This window comes from Sciurus carolinensis, chromosome 7 (genome assembly GCF_902686445.1).
Source record: "Sciurus carolinensis chromosome 7, mSciCar1.2, whole genome shotgun sequence".
Classification (NCBI taxonomy): Eukaryota; Metazoa; Chordata; class Mammalia; order Rodentia; family Sciuridae; genus Sciurus; species Sciurus carolinensis.
In genome coordinates, this window is record NC_062219.1 from 9,667,387 (window position 1) to 9,689,781 (window position 22,395).

Genomic DNA, 22,395 nt, shown 5'->3' on the forward strand with positions numbered 1-22,395 from the left:
AGTCACACTTTCAAAGACAACCACTATCCTTATATTTCAGTTAGATTAGGCAGCATTTGGCAGGAGCAACTCCATTCTGGTCTGGCCTGGTCTGCTGGGGCCTAGGGTAAGAGCCAGACCAGAACAAGGGCCTCAGGTATTCCTGTCTAAACCGACTAGACATATACTGCAACATCCAATGCATAGGGATTCTTTTTTGTTTTAAAAAACATAAGTGGGGCTGGGGAGATAGCTCAGTCGGTAGAGTGCTTGCCTTGTAAGCACAAAGCCCTGGGTTCGAACCACAGCATCCAAAAAAAAACAAACAAAAAAAAAAACAAAAACCACATAAGTGGATCCAATTATGCTTTCTGTTCTGCACTTTTGTTTTCCTCATTTACTAGCATGATATATCTTCTAAGGTGTAGCAATGCATATGGACACAATAACATTCTTTTACATGTCTCTATAGAATTTCATTGTATTTGATTCCCAAAATTTAACCAATTCATTTATCTTGTTTTCAGTATAATACTACAATGTATAGTTTTAAACATCTTTTCCCTTGTATTCAGTAGATGTATGAGAAATTCTCAGAAGAAACCATTGCTGGGCTAAGGATATATGTATTTAGAATTAATGAATTTTGCCGAGTTGCTTTACAGAGGCTGCAGTGTGTTCCCTCATTCCCGCCAGCATGGGGGCGCTGCCATGCCATGCCAAGCCATGCCACTAGGGTTACCAAACTTAAAAGATCTTTAAGAGCATTTATCAATATTGTGAAGGAAATCTTGGAACCAGCAACACACAGACCTTACTTTGAGCACTATTTAAACAGGGTCCTGTAGCCTGCCTATCCATCTGACTGCCCAATGTCTGGAATTTATCTCAGTACAAGAAATAACACGGGAGTCCAGCTTACTATTTTTTCTTGTATTATGCTGTTGTCCTATTGTTGTTTAATGAACAGCCCATCCTTCCCACCGACTGAAATGTCACCTTTATCATAAACTGGATTTGGGCCTATTTCTGGACACTTTGTTGCTTCCTAGTGGTCTACTGGCACGGTGCTTGCTGCTTTGCAGCCCACCAGATACCACTGACTCTTCAGCCTAACATCTTTTATCGTTTATTTTTATACATGAACTTTAGTTAAGTATGTGTAAACTAAAACAATCTATAAACTTTAGCATTAGAATGTCAAGTTTAAAAATGTTGATTTTCATTTGAATCACTTATTAAATTCACTGATATATTCAGAGAAAATTAATAGTGCCCCCTTTCCCCCCCATAATTTCTGTATCGAAACTTAGGAACATGGAATAACAAGTTTTCTCTTTTACTTGAATCTTCTTTTTCACATAAAAGCAAAAGCAAAAAAGGTATTGGTAAATTGGGGGTGGGGGAAGAAAGAAAAAAAGAAAAATAACGAGATATGCAAGACCCCTGCCCCCACCAGCCTGTCTAAAGTACAGCTCTCTGGCCTTAGGATGGCACTGTGGCTGGTGTCCTCTTCTTCCTCTTTGCAAACCACCACTGGGTGGAAGCTGAGGTCTTGGGCCAAGGTGAATGCTTTATGTGTGGAGCATGATTTTACTCTTAACACCCCATGTGGCTTCAGGAAAAATGAAGTTACCCCAAGTTCAATATGAACAGCAGAAAGATGTTTTATCACTTTATCACTTGGGTTTCTCAAATACTCAGCTCCCTGGCACACTGTAGACATGAAGTGACCATGCTGAGGGCCTGACCGCGATGCTTCGTGCTTTAGTTAGGAACAAAGGGCTGTGGACCAGGACAGAAGAGTGGAAGTTCAGGAAGTCTCAACACGAGGGCGGCAATGCTAGCAAACTGACCAGGAAAAATATTCATCAAGATGGAGGAAAGAATCAGAGGGGAACCAGTCACAGGAGGTACCCTCAATCACAATCCATTTAATTAGGACAGAAAACACTACTGTTCTTTCAAAATTGTTTCATTTATAACTTATAGGCTTCTATAACAGTTACGTTATTTGGTTATGTATGGAATCCTACTGGTCTACCTAGGTTATGATTCTTTTTTTTTTTTTTAACAGTAGCTTTTTAAAAAATACTTTTTATTAGTTGTTGATGGATCTTTATTTTATTCAATTATTAATATGTGGTATTGAGAATTGAACCCATTGCCTCACACATGCTAGGCAAGTGCTCTACCACTGAGACACAACCCTGGGCCCCTAGGTTATAATTCTTTTGTATGTTTGTTTGAATTTCTTTGTAATTTTCTGGACCATTCCCCCATCTTGTTCAACCTGACGCCTGCTGATGATAAATCTGTCAAAATCTGACCAAGGGGAAGTGCCTCTTTAGCTTCATCAGGGACCTTCCTCTCCTAACCATATCACAGTCCCTCTTGGTCTGTGTCTCTCCAAAGTCACCCTTCCTATACATTGGCCTCTGATTTCTTAGCTCTCAATCCAAAGCTTCTGTCCCTTAACTACATACATCAGGTCATATTAGGATCATTCTTCAACTCTTTCCTCTTCTACTCTTTTCTTCTACTTTTCCATCCTCTTCCTTTCTACTGCAACATCTTTATCCTTTTTTTTTTTTTTTTTTTTTTTGCTGGCACTGCTGATTGAACCGAGGGCTTCACACATGCTAGGCAAGCACTCTGCCACTGAGCTACATCCCTGGCTCTTTCTACTTTTCAAGACAGCATCTAAGTTGCCCAGACTGGTCTCAAACTTGGGATCCTCCTGCCTTGGCCTCCTAAACCCCTGGGGATACAAGCATGTGCCAATGTGCCTGGCTTCATCTTCTTTCTTTCCCCACCCTTTGGGGTATGAAGCTTCTCCTAGTTCCACCAACCACGTAAATTAAAATCCCTTCATGAGGTCTCAATGCCCATGGAAGAAATTTCAAGTTCCTTATTCCAAGCATTTCTGCAGCCTGGTCCTTTCATTCCAATCCATTCCCCATTTTTAATATCCATCACAAATCTTTACTCTAAAGTTTCAGACTTCATATTTTCCCAGACTCTTCTACATCTCTATCTTTTCTCATGTAAACCTTTTCTGCCCTGATTCCCTCCTCTTCCTACTTTAACAGGTTAAGGGGAGGTAGTCAGAAAGATCTGTCTGCCCAGAAAGATTTGCCCTTCCTGGAGCCTGCTTGGTGACGTTCATTCAGCCACATTCTTCTAAATTTAGCCTTCTGTTACAGTTATCTGTTATTGCTATTTGTTGGTCAGTTCCACTGCTAAGTCATAAGACTTATTACATAAGCCCTGTCTTATTTAAAAAATAGTTTCCAAAAACTTGCAAAACGCCCAGACCCACTCGCTCTCAAAAAAAAAAAAAAAAAAGTTTACTTAGAAATAGCAAAGAACTGAAATCCCAGTTATGTGTGCTACAGTGGGCTTTAGGTACATCTGAAGAGGATGGGGCAAAGGAAAGGAAAGTTTTTAAAAGAAAAAAGAAGTCCATGTAAGCAATTTTAAAACAAAGCCAAGTGATTACTGGGCTTCCTGCAGGAGCTGGCATTAGTTATCAGCAGAGACAGCCCCTGTTAGGCCAGGGTCCCTGCATAAGTGGCCTCTCTGGAACACTGGGTGCTTCAGGTCTGAGGAACTTCTGGCATGGTCTGTTATGGCACACTTGTGAGAGGGACCTTGGTGGCCTGCCAGCTCCGTTTTGTTAGAATCTGACCTAAGAGATTCCACCTTTCATAGAGGCAAGGATTCAAGTATTTTAAATGTGAGTTCTTGACAGTATTTATGAAATACATACTACACTTTGTTGGAGATCTAACCTGTATAATGTTATTGTTATTTCACAGAAGGGGAGATCGAATTTTCCTTATGTACACTCCTAAAGTCTTTCCTAAGAACATGACTTAATAACTAGGCACAGTGACACATGCCTGTAAACCCAGTGCTCTGAAAGGCAGGGCAGAAGGAACACACATTCAAGGTCAGCCTCAGCAACTCAGCAAGACCCTGTCTCAAAATATAAAGTGTTTGGGGTGTAGCTCAGTGGCAAAGCAATCCTGGGTTCAATCCCCAGTGCTAAAAAAAAAAAAAAAAAAAAAAAAAAAAAGAGAGAGAGAGAGGGAGAAAGAGAAAGAAAATAACTTTGCGTGGTTGGTCACAGAATAAGTGATTTTCAGCAAATAACCACAGAAAAATTTATTCTTAGAACATGACACCACCAGAGGCTTAAAAATAATACCTTCTTAGTTACGAAAGTAGTCTCAGATACTGTAGAAAAGCTGGAAGATACAGGCAGTTATAGATGGGTAACAGTAAATTCTAGAAGGTGGGTAATGTGATTATTTACTATGAAGTTCACTTACCTTTTCTGTGCTTGAGATTTTAATAAAATGTTGGAAAAGTCAACAAACAAAATTTGCACATACAATCCCTGTCTTCTGAGCTCTGTGAGAAGAATCACAGGGGATATAGGGAAGGGCTGTATCCACTGGGGTCACCTGCCATCTCCTGGTGCCTGGGAACACAGGGCCTGACAGGCAGTAAGTGCTTAATAAATTATTTGTTAAGCAAACACCTGCCCAGGACATGTCCAGATGGTGGAGTGCACTCCGCACTGGGGTGAGTGCGTGTGGTATCGCCTACTGCTAACAGGGCCAAGATGGACCAAACAACATGAGGTTAGATCAAGTTCAAGAGAAAATGATTCAATCAGAGGTGCAACAAACAGTATGTAAGAGGCTACTGCTGACAGAACACAGTACAGTAGACTGTTTCAATGAAGACTGGAAAACTAAATAAAAGAATACACCCTAAGAGGACAGGATAAGCAGCAGAGCGTAGTACATACCTAACTGGCAACATGGCGCTCTATTATCACTCGTGAGTACGATGTGCTGTAGTAGTTGTGTGTGCCACTTTTACAGGATTAGCAGCCTGGTAGGTCTCCACTAGCATCGCCACAGACAGGTGCATAAAGCACTGAGCCATCATGTTAGGAAAGCAACCACGTCACTAAGTGAGGGGCATTTCTGAGCTTCACTATATTCTTACGGGGCCACTGTCATAAACACAGTCTGTCACTAACCAAAACATTGTAATATGGCACATGACTTTATATAATCGGGGTAGGAAGGTGCCAGGAGAATACTGGTCCACTGGGTGGATTTTAAATCATGCCATAAAACTGGTGGAACCTGATGTGAGTAAATTTCACATCAGTGCAGCGGTTAAGAACTCAGGTTCTAAAACCCATCTAAGTCTGTATCCCAGCTTCACCCTGGTTAGCTGTGTGAACATGGGCAATTGGCTTCACCCTTCCAAGCTTCTAAAATGGGTCAATAACAATATCTTCTTCTTATGGGTTTTGTTAGGTATTAAATAATGTAATAAATATAAAGAATTTAACACGATACCTAACACTAGTACGCATTTAATAGAGGTTATCTTTTTGTGAAGGGGCTCATCTAAAACATAAAGAATGAAGACTAGCAGTTCTTCAAGTAGATCTTCATTTGAGTAATACACCTATTAATTTATGCTACAAAGGAAAAGGTTGGACAGCTATATTTCTAAGTGTTTTCAGTGCTATTACTAGAGCAACTTTAAAACAAAGAGATGATACTAAGCACTTATGGGCAACAAGGATGTGCTTTAAGGATCCTGTGGCCAGTAACTTCTTTGTTCTCAACCCCACTTACCCCCGTGGTTTCTCAGCTGCAGATGCTGGTCACACAATAAGCCACTCACCTCCTGGCTGAGGTTCAAGCTCTCGGGAACCTCTCTAGTCTCTTCTTCTACCTTACCCTCCTCTCTCATTTCTATAGAGTGACATCTTCAGACTCTTCTTTGCTGGCCCTGCATGGTACCAAGCTCTGCCTGACTGGCTGTCATCAGCGCGACTGCCCAGGGGACAACTCCATCAACTCGTCTCAGTTCAAAGGCCTCCAAGGTTCTGATTCCTTAGCAGTTCACACTTCAGGCTGCCAGGAGAGCTTTCCTAGGATTCTACCTGAAACTACTTCCTCACTTGGGACAAAAAGGTGACTTTAAAGGTTGTTAAATGTTCATCTCCTCTTGCATTCAAGTTGGAATTTACCTTATTAATGGAAGAAGAAGGAGAAGGAGAAGATGAAGAGGGCGGTGACTGGCTAAGAATTTCAACACAACCAATCTGAGCCAAAATATCCACCTTGAAGTAAAAAAGGTGCTCAGTGAACAGGGTGCGAAAGAGTAAACCAAAGCTTTGCACTAGAAACAGCACACTCGTAGCAGGGCTAAATTCACACAAGAGTCTAGCATGCCACTCTCTCCAAATAGCACATGCAAAGGCCCCAATCAAGTAGCAGCGGGTTATTGTTAGTGCAGTTTACCTTCTCAAATCTGCTGCCTAGATCACAATACAGAATCACTGAAGCACTGGAAGTAACTATAAAGTCGCATAGAAGGAATGGAACCAAAATCATGCACATCACACAGCCAACAAAACAAACTCCAGAGAAAGTACAGCCAAGGTTTCAAAAAGCAGGTTCTGAAAATCCTGCTTTCAAAGGCACTAAGACAGGTGGGAGAGACCAGCCACCTTGTCACTTCAGAGCTAACGCAGAGGCACCAGTGGGTCCTACCAAGCCCAGCTATGAGCAGGATGGACTGGTCAGTCCATGAATGCAGGAGCAAATGTCCTGTGTAGGTGCCCAGGGTTTCACCTGGCTTATAGGGTGGCAACTTTGTGGGATGAGATGACTGACTAGATCCCATCAAGCCAACCAATGGCCAGACTGCAGCATCGTTGAACAGAGCACAACTGTGAACTGTTTCCAGGTCCCGAATCCCAGCTCCACAGCCATGCAGTGGGGAGTCGGTGCTGGGTGCTGGTGAGGTCTATAGTGTTGTGAGCATAAACTTTTCCAGGTGTCACTCTCTTGTGAGGTTGGTGGCATTATTCTTATTTTAAAGATGTAAATAAACATGAATTTGGAATTCAATTAATTCACAAAGAAAACTGAGATGGAGTAACACAGACCTAGTTTACATTCCGACCTAAAACTAAAAAAAAAAGACAAACAGGAAATAACAAAAAAAACCCTACAGCTGTCCCAGTTTATTGCCTGGAGAGACTTTCTAGGTTGTATGTAAGGGATGGAGAACCTACAAAGCCCAGGGGTCTCTGACATGGGCAGCAGAGCTGGGTATCAGCGGCAGAGCACTGGACAAGAGAGCTGCACATAGCTCTGGAGACCTGCTGAGGGCACCCCAGGTCTGAAGCCGACACCTGACCAGCACATCATGTGAAGAAACTGCTGTCAGGGAAAGAGCCATGTGACAGAACTGAGAGGACAATCCTCACACGGGGCTGTTCCCACCAGGCACAGTACTACAAGGGTTTTGCTTCAACAGAAGGGCAAAAATCTCTCTAGAGCAAATTTTACTCTGGTCCCACTTGTAAAAACTTAAAAATAAAACCGGAAAAAAAAAAGAGTATCAAAGTAACTAAAGTATATACCACACCAAGGCTCAAAAATATTTATGGGAATGCAAAAATACCCAGTGTATTACAAGGTAAAAATCACAAAGTCTGCAATCTAGTAAAAAATTACCAGGCATGAAAAGAGTGGGAAAATATGACCCATAACAAAGTAAAAACCAACTGATGCTGACTCAGTGATTACACAGATGACAGAATCAGCAATGTTTAAGAGCAAGAAGCTTTCAAATATCAAAGGAGGAGAGGAAACAGGTGGAACAGGCTCCCAAGAGGTGTAACTTTAAAAGTACCAAAAAAAAACAAAACAACAAAAAAAACCAAAACCAAAAACAACCCCGCCCAACAAAAACCAAAAAAAACAAAACAAAAAACCTACAAAATACTCGAGCTGAAACACACTGAATCAATGTAAATCCATGGGCCTATAAAAAACCTAACTGTTAAAAATCCTAACAGAAATACAGAAGAACTTGGAAATTTCCTAATTAGTTCCTTATAAAACTTGAATTCAAAAGTCAGATCTCAAACTCCTCTATGATTGAGAAACACTGCTGGAGATCTAAAGTGTGCATTCCACTTTAGAAATAAAGGCAACCACAGGACACATCAGATGTGCTCGGGCCAGGTGCGGCAAGGCCAAAACAAGTTTGGTTTCCTAAAAATCCCCTGCTAGTTCACAGGCTGACCCACGGATGCCAATTTCAGGTGTTAACTATTTAAATAATTGAATAAATGGAGTACCAAAATTGGCGGATAATACTTACATTAGCTTAGAGGGTTTATGTATTTTGTTAGCCCAAAGTCTTAAAACAGGTAGCTTTACATATGGAATAGGATGATGCCCCACCTAGCAAACATAACTTCCTTTAAGACAGCCCCTACCTAACAGAAGTCCAGGTGAAACGGCCTTTGATGGGTACTGCTGATAGCAGATTGCTTACTACTGCTCAAAGGCTTATTATTGCAGCTTTAAGGTTAAAAGCACTTTGTTTTTGTCATTTGTTTCCAATTAGACAAAAACAAGCAACAACAGAAACCACCTTTACATCAGATCTCATTAGTATGTATTCTGGAAAAGTCCTCTAGAGGAACCAAGCTGTCACCTGTAATAGTCAAGCATCTGAAAGGAGGTTAGAATGGACAGCAGTACAAATTCTTCCTTAAAAAGTCCTGTAACCAAGTAGATTCGTGTGGGGGATAGGAAGGGGTGGACTTTCCCAAACAGGCTTTTAGAGAGGCAAGTTCAGCAAGCAGTTATGAGATGTCTAGGGAAATATAAGTCTCACTGAGGTAACAAAATGAGCAAATCTAATACTTCTGTGAAGGTTTCCTTCACTGGTTTATTTAAAAAAGGTCTAAACATAGCTTAAGCAGTCTAAAAAAGAACTTCTTTTGAGATACGAGAAAGCAAAACATACTGCTCTCCTTATCCCTTTAGCCAATAAAAATTACGTTGCAACAAATATAACATGGAAAATTTCTGCATAATAGGAAGAAGTTAAGTTCCTAAATATCCACTTAAATTTGTGCATGTATTTAATATACAAACTGTGAAAAAAAATAATGAACAATCCCAGGGGGTTTTCTGTAAGAGCATGTGACTGTTTTTCATTGTGGGACCCATCAGAGGGAAGGAGGATGGCTACTGGCAGGCAGCTCCCAGGCCTACAGTCAATGCTGGGAACACACAGTTGAAATCTTGCATTTCACAATATTAACACTGTGAAGCACCTAGTAATGTATTTATGACAGAAAAATAATTCCAACAAGCACAGACCACTTGGTTCTAGTCCAAGGCCTCTGATAAGTTACTGGGAATGGAAAAGAGACAATCTTTGCTTATCAGGCTCAGAAATTTACAAACAAGCAGTATAATTTGTGATAGGAATCACAAATAGTGCTAAGAGAACCCAGAGAAGGAAGAAGTGAAGAGAAAAACAGGTTTCTTGAAAGACACGGTGTTTGAGCTGAACCTCAAGGGCTGGATGGATGACAGCAGGATGGAAGGTCTGGTTCCACTGTCCCTAGAAGTGTCAAAGGTACAGAGAACAGGTGGGACAGCACTAGGCAGGGGTGCACGACAACCAGTGTGGCTTACCTAGGATAAGGCAGGGGTGGGGCCATGCAGAGAGATCAGCAATGCAACAGGCAGGGGAAAGAATCCAGTCAGCTCCAAGTTCAGAGGAATTTCTTCTACAATTTCCCTATGTGCGTGTTCAGAGTCTGCTTGAGGACTTCTAACTGACTCGTAGTGACTGCCTCCTGGGACAGCCCTCTGACATGTACAAGATAGTTGTTTCAGAGACCAATGTACAGCCCCTAGAGTTTCTTAAGCAAAGAACTGACATACTTAGTGGCTTGTTTTAGAGGTAGTGGTATATGAGAGAACTATAATTAACAATTATTAAACCACTACTAAGTACCAACTACTGTTCTAAATACTTTACGACTGTTTTTTCATTTATTACCATTTCCCACAATCCTATGAGATTGTAGAGGTAAGGCACAGAGAGGTTAAGTAGCCTACCCTAAGTCACATAGAAAGTGTGAGATATGGAATTAAAACCAAGGCAATGTGGCTGTGGAGCCCAATGCCAGGCTGGGCTACCTCTGGAGTATGATTTCAAAGAGAGACGCCGTTAGGGTAATGGTCCTCAGTCCTTCCCCTCCCCTTACATATATAAAGGACACAGAACATACCTATCAATAATGAGGGCTCACAATGGCACTTGGGAGTTTTAAAATAGAATAAAAGGAGGGCACAGAAAAAAAGGAACATTCAGAGAAGGTCAGGAAGATAAACTAGTTTCATGGGGAAATCATGAGCAATTTTGAAGCCGAGTTTGAGATACAGAAGAGATGAGCAGATAAGAACTGTTCAGCAAAAAGCTAGAAATTGGGCAATTGAAAATTCAAGATTGGGAGACATTTATGAAGAATCATCTCTGTGACTGAAGAGGGTACAAGAGAAGAGAGGACAGAACCAAAAAGAAGTGGACAGAGGAACCCCTTGGAAAAGGAAAGCGGTGGGAAAGGAAGGAGGGGCTTTTTAAAAACCTTCCACATATCCACTACCACTTTACACTGTGGCCTCACCTGCCAGCCACCCAGGAAGCACGTCTGACCAGAGCCAGACGTCAGCTGAGGTCTGACCCCACAGCCTCCATGCTTCCACAGCACTGCAGGCCTTGGTGGGCGTGAAGGGAGGCCACGAGAAACAGTGAAACCAGAGGAGAGATTCCAGGGATACAGTGTCACTGAGAGTCTCACAAAATGAGAATCAGAGCTTTCCAATCATATGTATCTTTCTAATATTTAAAGAAAACAGAAAAATCTCCCAAGCCCAAAACCTTGATAAAACACACAGGTTTATCAAACTTTTAACTAAAGTTTAATCCCACTGTTCTTAAGTATATCTTTCCACTCACTTCTCCAAAGTAATCTACAGAAGCAGAGATCTGCTTTTTTAAAGACCTACAATGAGAACCATTTTAGAACCAAGGCAATTGACATAACTTGTCCACCAATGACTGGGGGACAGACAAGGACAACTATTAACGTGGCCTTGACAGTTTCTGGGACTCGCCACCACCTGCTGTTGACATCCGTGGTATAGGGCTAACATGAAATGCTCTTGCAACTGTCAAGCCAGGGAGCAGTGACGCTGGGACCGCCCACTGGAAACTGCCCTTCCCTTCCACAGCACTTGCTGGCTGGCCTCGCCACCTAACGAGAAGCCTACATTGCAGAAGAGAACAATCTGCTGTGCTCATTCAGGGAGGGGCGTGTGTGTATGTGTACTTACACACATGCTGATCATGAGCCTTTAAAAAAGAAGTTCTGCATCATCCCATCTACATCAACCTCCCCCATCCCTCCTTCGGCAGTCAGAGGGTAGCATCCTGTGCTTCGCCAGACCAGCCCTGATGAAAGACACTTAACTTCATTTTTTTGCTATTAGAAATAAACCTGCAGTAAGCTCCTTGTCCAGTAACCCATGATCTGAGAGCAGATGTGCAGGATGAATTCGGCACGGCTTGGTCAGAGGCCATGCATAGTAGAGACAGATACACATCACCGGTCACCCCAAAAACCTTTGCCAATTTACCCTTCACCAGCCTGGTATCAAACTGCCAACCTGAGCACACCATTGTTCCACTGGGTATTACTGAAACGTTCTCATCCTCTGCTAACTGACAGAAGAAGCTTGGAAAGGGAGTCTCCCCAATTTAACTGTTTGTATTTCTTTTACAATGAACCATCTCTTTTCACCATTTGCCCATTTTTTCTCCTGAGTTGTTTACTTTTTTTCTTATAGATTTACAAGGGTTCTTTGTATATTAGTGGAACTAGACTACATCTGTAACTGATTAGAAGTACTTTTCTTAATTTAATATTACTTTTTGACTGAAATATACTGATTCTCTCTTTAATGGCTGCAAGACATGTGTCAGGCTTAGAAAGGCATTCCAGAGTCAAAGGTCATTTAAAAAAAAAGTTACCTATATTTTCTCCGAATACTTTAAAAAAAACAAACAGATTTAGATTTCCTAAATTAACCTGTTCTAATCCATTTAAAGAATAATGCATCTTATTCTTTTTTCAATTATAATTCTACTCTAAACTGTAGCCAAGTGCCCTGGACTGTTTTTACTGAGAAGGGCTTCTCTCACTACCCTATTAAAAGAAGAAAGCAATCACAAACTGTCAGGGCAAGGACCCTGTTGACACCCGTTACTCCACCCAACCGTGTGATTGTTCAGTCTACCTAGAACCAAAGGGAGCCCAAACAACCCGAAATTCAGAGTCTTAAGAAAAACAAATGGGAGTGCTATTCTACATATTAAGTCACACATTTATGAACTAATTGCTCTGAAATGTAGTCACTGAATAAAACTACAAAGTCAGGGAAGGGTCAATAAGTTATAGAATAGCAGGCTCAAAATAAGTTATTGAAGGGGATCTTTAAAAAGATACAATTTGAAAAAACAGGGCAGTCAGCACACTGGGTAAGTGTGGAGGAGTTGAGTGAAGGTGTTGGGCCGTGAACAGATGCTGGCTCAGAAGGTGGCACCGGGCACTGCACCCAAGGGAAGAGGCCCGTAGGTTGGAGGTCCAGCCTTCCAGAGGAACTTGCCCTCAAAACAAAGCTGTGCCCTGGGAGAGAGCATGCGCCAGAGTAAGCAGAACACCCCTGGAAACTCATCCCTGCAGCAAATGCAGCATTTTCTTATTGACATTCAGAAACTGAAAGAATGGACCAACCGGGGCACAAAAGCAGTTAAAGCTACCAAGCAACAATGGTCGTCTGGTTTCTTACTCAGGACGCCTTTCACAGCACTTACAAAGCAAACCATACTTTTGGCCTATTTAGATCATTCTCATATACCAGACAACTAAGACTGGAGGTTCCTGTTAAAATATTTGTACTTTACTTAAATTAAATTCAAATACTCAAATCAATCATGGTCATACTTTCTGGATTTTATTTTTCACTTGCAGTTAAACTTTGCTTTCAAAGGATCTGATTCAGTGTTAGACTGGATTAATAAAATCCAATTTTTTTAAAAGTTAGTTTTATTATCTTCTGAATAACCTAGAAAAATTAAGATTCATGCTAATTAGCTAATATTACTACACTTGAATACTGCTCATTCATAATACTTCTTAACAAGATTTGAACCTGACTTTGAGGTATGTCACTGGCAGGGGTGCCTCAGCCTTTCCTGAAACAACAGCTAAGGAATGTTTCCAGAATTAAAGTAAGAGGAGTATTTCTACGTTTTTACTTAATGCAAACCCACTTCATGAAGACGTCTTTATATAACTTGGCATCTTAACTGGGTTGTATTTGCTCCCAGGGGACACTTGGCAACATGTGGTGTCACCACAGCTGTCACAACTGTGGTTTGGGTGGTACTGGCCTCAGTGGGAAGAGACCAGGTCTGAGTCCCAGCATCCAGCAGCACATAGGCCAGGCCTCTGTGGGAGGCATCGGGCCTCTCATGTCAACAGTGCTCAGGGTGAGAATCCCTGGAAAACCAGGTAAGAAGAAAGTACTCTTTCTTCCCATGCTTTAGTGGGTAACCTTTAAGTGACCAATGTTCAAGGACTATAGAGTAACAAAGGGTAGAAAGATGTTGCTGTGGTGATCATGTTGCCTCTGAATTTTTTTTTTTTTTTGGTACCAGAAATTGAACCCAGGGCACTTAACCGCTGAGCTAAAAATATATTTTATTTAACGACAGGGTCTCGCTGAGTTGCTTATGGCCTCGCTAAGTTGCTGAGGCTGACTTTGAATTTGCAATGCTCCTGCCTCAGCCTTCCAAGCTGCTGGAATTCCAGGTGTGCACCATGGTACCTGGTTTGCCTCTGAATTTTAAAGATCTGGGACAGACCAAGTTGTACTTCATGATATGTATAAAAACTTTTTAAATGCACAGAATCCACAATTAATCTATGGTAAGAGTACTCTGATAGTGCTTTTGGAAGGTTCAGAGTGTGTAAACAAAATCATATTCTTGTAAAGGATTAGGCTTAACATAATTTAAAATATTTTATGTAGTTAAAAAAATCCAAAAAACAACATCTCCCAAAGTCCATTCATTTCTTTTGGTTTGTTTTTTGTTTTAGTACTGGGGATTTGAACCCAGAGGTGTTTAACCACTGAGCCACATCCCCAGCCCTGCCTTATATTTTATTTAGAGACAGGGTCTTGCTGAGTTGCTTAAGGTCTCACTAAATTGCTGAGGCTGGCTTTGAACTGTGATCCTTGGGCCTCAGCCTCCCAAGTCACTGGAATTTCAGGCACATGCCACCATGCCTGGGTGCCCATTTGTTTTTAAAGATGTACATAGCAATAATACGTTGATACCCATCTTCTCAATTCTCTTCTTGTCACTCACTCTGGTTAAACATTCAGATTTGCTAAACTAGTCAAGTTTTAATTAAAACAAATGTAAAGTTTTGCTGTTATTTTTCTCAAATTATCCCACTATTACAAGAGGTCTTAAAGCAACACAAAGATAGTAAAACCACTGAATGCCTGGATCCGCTCAGAACTTTTCCTTCTATGAGCAAAATGAGGGGCCTTCAGCTCTGACAGTGGGAGCCCTGTGCCCAGGCCCTGACCAGCCCAGGTCCTGACCCTGACCACCTCCATGACAGGACCCTTCTCCTCTTTCCATGCCTTCATTTCAGAGAGTATTGCAACTCTTGGGTCTGTGTTCACAGCATTACAGACTTTTAAAACAACTCTTGACATCCTATCGTTTTTCTTATTGATTCTGAAAACAGTTTTTAGCAGGATTAACAGGTGAGTTCTTTGTTAATACCCAGCAGAAATGCCACGGATCAAACCTAAAATCTACTTTGCTTATGCATCAGGGAATGACAATAGTAGACACATCACAAGCTTTCATAAATGCACCTTGCTTTCAGGAGAGCCAGTTGCAACCACCAGGACAACGTAAGACATACCTGGTTACTGCTATTGGAGGCTGCCGAATTTGTCTGAGCTGTACTTGCCGAGAGGGAGTCAAGGAAAGCTTGATCAGCCACTGAATTTCCACATGAAAACTGATCTTTTCCATCACTGGGTAACATCTGAATATTAGAAAAAGTCACAGTTATTTTCATAAATTAGGGTCATTTCACAGTGAGAGCCTCTGAGGTCAAATGGGAATTGTCTTCTATTATGGAAAAGGAATTTATACTTTTTGAGGCTATAAATTTTCCTCTAAGCACTGCTTTTGCTGCATTCTATAATTTTGATAAGCTGTATTTTCATTTTTACTTTAACTGTTATTTAATTTCTCTTGTTATTATTTCTTCTTTGATTCATATGCTATTTAGAATTGTGTTCAACAATTTCAAGTATTTGGGAGTTTTCCAGCTATCTCTGTTACTGATTTTGGATTTGATTCCACTATGGTCTGATAGCAGATATTGTATGTGTTCTTTTCTCTCTCTTTTTTTAAGGAGTATATACTTTTTAAAAAATTTTTTAAATTAAAAAAAATTGCGTGTGTTGGGGATCAAACTGAACCTTGTGCATGCTAGGCAAGCATTCCAACGCTGAGCTTCACACCTGGCCATCTCCTGTTAAACACGGTGAGGTGTTTTATAGTTCAGAACACAGTCTGTCTTGGGGATGTTCACATGAATTTGAGGTGAAAGTTCATTCTGTCGTTGTATGAGGCAGTCTCCAGACATTCATAATATCCAGTTGACTGATGATGCTGTTGAGTTAAACTGGGTTCTTAATTTTTGCCTGTTGGACCTGTTCATATCTGACTTAGGTGGTCCACAGTCTTAGAAGATAAGCAAACCTAAGACTGTCTGAAATCACTGTTTCTTTCTAGAAGTAAGTGGAATTCTAGAAAATAAAATGCCAATATTGACTTAAATCCTCAGACTCTTCTCAATCTTGTTCACTTTTAGGATCCCAGATGCATAGCAGAGCTAACACAGGCTCAAATCTCTGACCTGTGGACTGAGCTCAGAGGCCTGTGAACCATCTGGAAGCTGGGGACAAGGCTGGGGTGTGTGTGTGTATGGATGTATCTCAAGGGAAATCCAGAGATCTCAGCGGATTCTCCTGAAGGTTTCGGGCTCCTAGCCCTCCTTCTCACTCAAGAACAACAGAAAGGCAGCCTCCCTTCCCATCGTCCCAGGGCCCTCTTCCCCTCCACTGGAGCTGGACTGAAGCGCTTCTTGATCTATCTTCAACTTTACTAACAGGCACCAGAGGTGACAGGCAAGCTCACCAAGGACCCAGCACTCTTTGATTTGAGAAATCTAGAGACAACCAGCAGAGGGTGCCAGGCAGTTGACTCAACAGAGGGTTTTGTCTCTGATGGGTTTGTCTTTTAGGGTATTGTCACACTGTCCTTAGGACCTATCACAGTAGCCCACTCGGAAATGGGGGAAGGAACTGAGAGGCAAGTCCTTTTAGAAAATCTGTTTAAATTTTGTGAATTGACTCTACAATAAACAGTGTTGCAGGCAGCAGCTATTACACAATATTAGCAAAGGAAAAGTAAGAATTTTAACTCAGAAAAATAAAAGGAACTTAATCTACATATCTGCAGTCACTCTTAGGAGCTTGGGTCTATAGGTAATATTTTTTCTTAGTTCTACTTCAATGTGTTTTCCATATTTTATACAATTTGTATTCATTGCTTTTACAATTATTACTTTTGCATTTTTCAAAACTTTTTACAAATATCACTGCCTTCTGACTGCTTTGATAACTGATGAAAGACGCCTGACAGTTCTTACCTCCACATAGTCTGTGGGGACGAGCCCACGCTCTCCTTTGCTGTTTCTTCCTTCCAGCCATCCTCCACCAACATCCTGATAAAGTTACCCAGAAAGGAAAGAGAAAGATTACATTTAGGATTTTCGGCAGAAATTTCACTTTGGTAACTGTTATAAATTTATTTGTAAATTGTTGTAAATCATTACACTGAAGTGATCAAGTTTTTTATTATCACAGTTAACACTACACAAAATTTTAAATTCTTAAGTCTTCTTCACTCCAGAAAATAATGTGATCTACAAACAAGACAAATAGTACTTGAATAATAAGTGATCAAGGACCAAAGACAGCATTTCAGTGGATTATCATCATTTGTGATCTCTACTTACTGGTCTGTGGCAGTTAACAAAAGTGGTCAGAGCTCTGTCAAGGGGAAGAATGCGCCTCCCCACCCTGCACTGCCTGCGGCGACCTTTCTGGCCAACACTACGAGGTGGAAATGCTCCAGGGGCACCTGGAGCCTGTCCTCAAGGGGCTCTGCACATTGCAGCTCCCTCTGTTGGAGTCCCAAGAATTAATTTGAGATGCTAGATGATGAGTCTCCTTGCTGTCCAGCCCAGCCCAGGAGAAGACCTGTGAGATCCATGATGAAGCCATCTCAGACCATTTAGCTCTGGTGGAGTAACAGAAGTCCAGACAGCAGAACCACCTGGCTGACATGCAGGTTCCTGAGCAATACACAGGTGTTGGTTTAAACCACTGAGTTTTGGAAACATCTATCAGGCAGGAAGAGCTAACTGATCCATGGTTCCTTATTAACCAGATAAAGAATATTAACAGACTAAATAAAGCTACACAACTCTATGTCAAGATTCCCAGTTTTCTATGTATTCATCTTGACAAAGTTCTACTTTTTTCTCCTGAAAGTGGTTTTCTTAAGTTTGTAAATAATGCCAAAATTAGTTAATAATTATCTGAATCTGAATAAATATTCTTAAAACTATTAACTATTCTTAAATCAACATATAAAATCTGAATGAATTTATGGGGTGCTATGTGATGTTTCAGTACACATATATATTGTGTAACATTCAAATCATGGTAAACTTAACTATCTCCTCAAACATTTATTATTTCTTTGTGGTGAAAATATTCAAAATCCTTTCTTTTAGCTTTTTTGAAATATACAGAACATTATAGTTATCTAACCACATGCTTTTTAAAAATAATTTTAAGTCATAAGTTTGTTACTTTTTGACACCAATAGCAACTGGAAGAGATACTATTTTACTAAGAAAACGAACAAGTACTTCAATGAAAAAAAACTATGCAAACAAAAGAATCTTTACTGTCATTGAAAATGGAACCCATTTGCTTATATAAACCTAACATATTATCCAAAATTGCCCAGTAATTCTTTTTTAAGACAATAAAAATAGGTTCTCAAAATACTGTCAAAATGGAGACCCTGCCTTCACCTCTGCCAGCTGCCTTGTCCCTCTCTGCCCTCAGCACTGCCAGTCCTCACTTACTCCCACCTGGGGGATGCACCTGCGCCTGCTCCTTCCCTTCTCCCAGTAGCACCTTGCTCCAGCCTGGTCTCCAGCTCTGCGCCACCAGGTTTCAAAGGCTGCAACCCTGCAGGGCAGGATTGACAGTTCACTGCTCTTTCCACCCAGCAGATCCAAAATTAAAGTTCTTCTACATGACCTACATCCTTTAACACAGCGTGACCTTCTGCACTAATCTACCAAGCTTCAGTTTGAGTGTATCCAACAGTTTACTGACATTAACACTCTAGTGAGTCTTCAGGCTCAATTTTTTAAAGCACTTTTTAAACTTTATTGGTTTATTTTTTTACATGGTGTTGAGGACAGAATCCAGTGCCTTACACGTGCTAGGCAAGCACTCTACCACTGAGCCACAACTCCAACCCCTTTAGCTCAATTTTCAAATCAGTCAAGTTTATATAGCTGTGGCTATTAGGCTAAAGAGTTATTTGATAATATTAGGAACTTGATAATTTTGTTAGGTGGGATAGAATGAATGGTTCTGTTGTTATGTCTAAAACCAGCTCTATTTCTCAGAGATACATATTGAATTCTCCTGTTTTGGTTTGGTGTTTTGAGGCAGGATCTTGTTATGTTGCTCAGGCTGGCCTCAAATCACTGGGTTCAAGTAAACCTCCTGCTTCAGCCTCCCAAGCATCTGGAACTACAGAAGAACACCATTGCACCAGACTTGAAATCTTTATGTATAAAATGACACAATGAAGTTTGCTTCAAAATAACCAAGTGTGTTGTTACAGGAGAGAGAAGCTGGAGGGACAGTCAGGAGTAGAGATGACACGAGGCTAGTTACAGTGAGCTGATAATTACTGAAGCTGGATGATGGGATGATGGGGACGAAGGTGTGGTTAATACAGTCTCCCTCTCCAGTATGTATTTGAAATTATACAAAATAATTTTAAAATGAAAATAATGTGTCTGCTTTAAGGCAGACAGTACACAACATCTAGCATACTCAGGACAGGGGAAGAGAAGAACACGGCCTGGTTTCCAGCCTCAAGGACCTCCCTGGTTCAAACGGGATACGTGGGCACAGGGCAGGCCATCACAGGGCACCACAGAGCACTCGGCGTGGCCCCAAGGATTCCACTCCTTCTGGAGAAGACATCTCTTAAACCTCAGGGAGACAGGATTTCTGTGGTGTTTCGTGACGCTGACAGACTGGGTGGGACAGCAGTACGCAGGCATGACAGGCAGGGCAACAACATGGGCCAAAGTGCAAAGTCACAACAAACGGGACTGTGTGTGCTTGTGAGTGTGTGCTCAAGGTGTGTGTCTGTGTGCTATGAGACCAAGTGTCAGAATGTGACTGTGAACTTGCGAGTGTGTAAATGTTTGTAAGCACTCTTAAGTGTGAGAGTGTGCTGGTGTGAGTTCAGAAGGTTATGTGAGGATGTGAGTGTGTGGGTATGTACATGGGTGCACATGCCAGTCACGCATGGAAGAGGGTGTGCACATGCTGACAAGCTGGAGAGGAAGGATGGGCCAGAGGGTAGGTGTCTTGTAGACCGACAGCGTCAGGAAGCCATCTGGGAGGAGCGTGTGGTCAGGCTGGCAGCTTGAACAGGCCATGGGAGGAGAAAGGCCAGCCAGGAAGGTACACGGTCCAGGGAACAGAGGAGGGCTTCGCTCAGCCCAGTGGCAGTAGAGACAGAGGGGAGAGGCTGGATGTGAGCAAGTCTAAGACCAACGTGTCTCTGTGATCTTCAGCCCTAGCTGGGGTGACTGAATGGAGGCAGTTCCACATTAGAAAAACAGAGACTTCAGGAAGAGGATGAGCTCAGCATGTGTGGTGAGCTGGTAGGTCCCACGCCACGTCTGAGGTGCTTGTGACAAAGCTAGGTAGGATGCCTAGGGCTCCGCTGGACAGCCAAGCTGAGGCTTGGGCAGCCTGGTCAAGCTGCAGACACTATGAATTTAGCATACAGGTGGCTACAAACAACCTGAGAATGTGCAACGTGAGGAAAAGGAGCCAAAGATGGAATGACACGAACACTAACACCACAGGGCAGAAAGAGGAGCGGGTCACAAAAGCACGGCCAGAGGGGAAGGGAGAGGCACGGGCATCGGACAGGAGCACCAACCTGATCTCTCTAGAAAGCCAGAAGCCTAGGGCCAGGCAAGGCCTCCGACTTCTGTGTCTGGAGACACCTAGGCCAGGACTGCCCCTGTGTTCAGCATGGATGACTGAGCACGGGAGCGATCAGAGCAGGATGGACAGCAGGGAACCCAGAGGCGGTGGCAGGACTAGGGAGGACACCAGCCAGGAGCACAGGCCAGAGGTGTGCACAGAGCAGCATCAGAGCTAGCCACTCTCAGTGGTGTTGGGAGAGGAGGGGGAAGAGATGAAGAAAGAGTACAACAAAGTTTTGTTGATTTCACAACTACGAAGACTGACTCTCTGAGCCTGCTTTTGGTCCTTCTCTAGCTGTGTATGCCGCCCAAATGAAATAGTAGTATTTGAGACTATTTTTCTTAAATCTTATTACAAATGGGGTTCATCTCATAATTTTACTGTATTCTGTAAGAAGGTTTATATATAAAAAGGACTATTAATCAGGAGACTGAGGCAGGAGGATTTCAAGTTCAAGACCAGCCTGTACAACTTAGAAAGACCCTGCCTCAAATAAAAAAAATGTCTGGGGTGCTGTAGTTCAGTGGTAGAGCACCCCTGGCTTCAATCCCCAGTACTGAAAAAAAAAAAAAATGAAAATAAAACAAAACAAAAAATAAAGCAGATTGAGGCACATAATCACACAGAGGTAGTAGAAATAACAGGATCTGGGCCCAAGATGATTGAAAAAATGAGTATTATGTTTGCCTCTGTGCTTCTCAGCAACAAAAATCACAAAGGAAATTCAATTGTGATTTTATTTTGTGAAAGGAAACATGCTGAATCTGAGAAAGAACCTGAGATAAAAGATCACATGGCTGCTTATCAGAAGGGGCAGTAATACACCTAGGTAAGCGAGCAGAGATACACAACATATGTGAAGTTGTATGTTAATGTATGTGGGTATATACATGAGCATATCTGAAGATACGTGCATGTCTATTTACATATACATGTGCAGAGATGCAGAAATGCTTGTTATACATATAGCCATTTCTTTTTTTGAATAAAAGCTGAAGCAATAACTTATAACTCAGCAGAGAGAACTTACTGGGAACAAAGTTGATGCAGTCTATCACACACTGCTCTCTGGCAATCTAATTTAGGGTTGGAGCTCAGAATAATAACGCCACTCAGTAAGCAGAGCTGCTGAGGAAAGGCAGCACCATCTCTCTTGCATTCTAAAGACACAGCACCACTAGGGGAAAGCATACTGAACTAAGTTCCAGAACAACCAGAGGGTGCTTGAAAGTTTATCAATAACAAAGAAAACAATTATAAAATCGAGACATAAGAAACCCAGTCTTGTCCCAGCTATCTCTAGGGAACTTTTCACAGTGTTTATGTAATAGACTCTTACCGCAGCATCAATACTTTTAAGCAACAGAAAAAAAATTAATGTGAGTTTGAATGATCAACTTATAGAAAAAATTAAACCTTAAAAATTTAAATCTTAAAAATAAGTGCACGAAACGGGCATGGCAGTGCCAGCTTGTAATCCCAGCAATTCTGGAGACTGAGGCAGGATGATTGCAAGTTCAAGGCCAGCCTCAGCAACTTAATGAGGCCCTGCCTCAAATTTAAAAAGGGCAGGGGATGTGGCTCAGTGGTAGAGCATCCCTGGGTTCAATCTCCTGTACAAAAAAAAAAAAAGTCAACAAGAAATAACCAGATTTAAAATATGCTTCTCTTACCGGATTTGTAATTGTGATGATTTCTCCTTCATTAACCGTCAGTTCATTATTCCCAGGTTCAGCAGCAAAATCATACATAACCCGAGCCTATTGGGAGTACAGAAGAAAAGAGCATTTCAGGTAAATGTAGGCCCAACAGTAGAGAACCAAACCGCCTTTACTGTCCGCTTTGTAAACAGGCTGGTATGAACAGAAGGTGGCTGGGCTGATTGTAAAAGGGAAGACCCTTTACCAGAATGGCTTGTCAGCTGTACTGGAGACAGGTCACCAATGGTGACAGCCCCTGATGCTGTGGAAGGGGGACAGTTTTCGGCAGCTGCCAT

General features: G+C 41.7%; 1 protein-coding gene across 2 annotated transcripts in view; it reads right to left on the reverse strand.

The window, feature by feature from the left end:
• Snx9 (sorting nexin 9) overlaps positions 1-22,395 on the reverse strand; it is a 92,884-nt gene that overhangs the window by 34,895 nt on the left and 35,594 nt on the right. Inside the window, exons 2-5 of one of the 2 annotated variants that reach the window (XM_047557968.1) lie at positions 22,073-22,159; positions 16,718-16,792; positions 14,915-15,040; positions 6,050-6,142 (exon numbers count right to left, since the gene is read on the reverse strand). In XM_047557968.1, coding sequence (XP_047413924.1) covers positions 6,050-6,142; positions 14,915-15,040; positions 16,718-16,792; positions 22,073-22,159 — 381 coding nt within the window. The remainder of the gene's footprint in view (positions 1-6,049; positions 6,143-14,914; positions 15,041-16,717; positions 16,793-22,072; positions 22,160-22,395) is intronic. The other variant, XM_047557969.1, reaches the window with a different exon arrangement.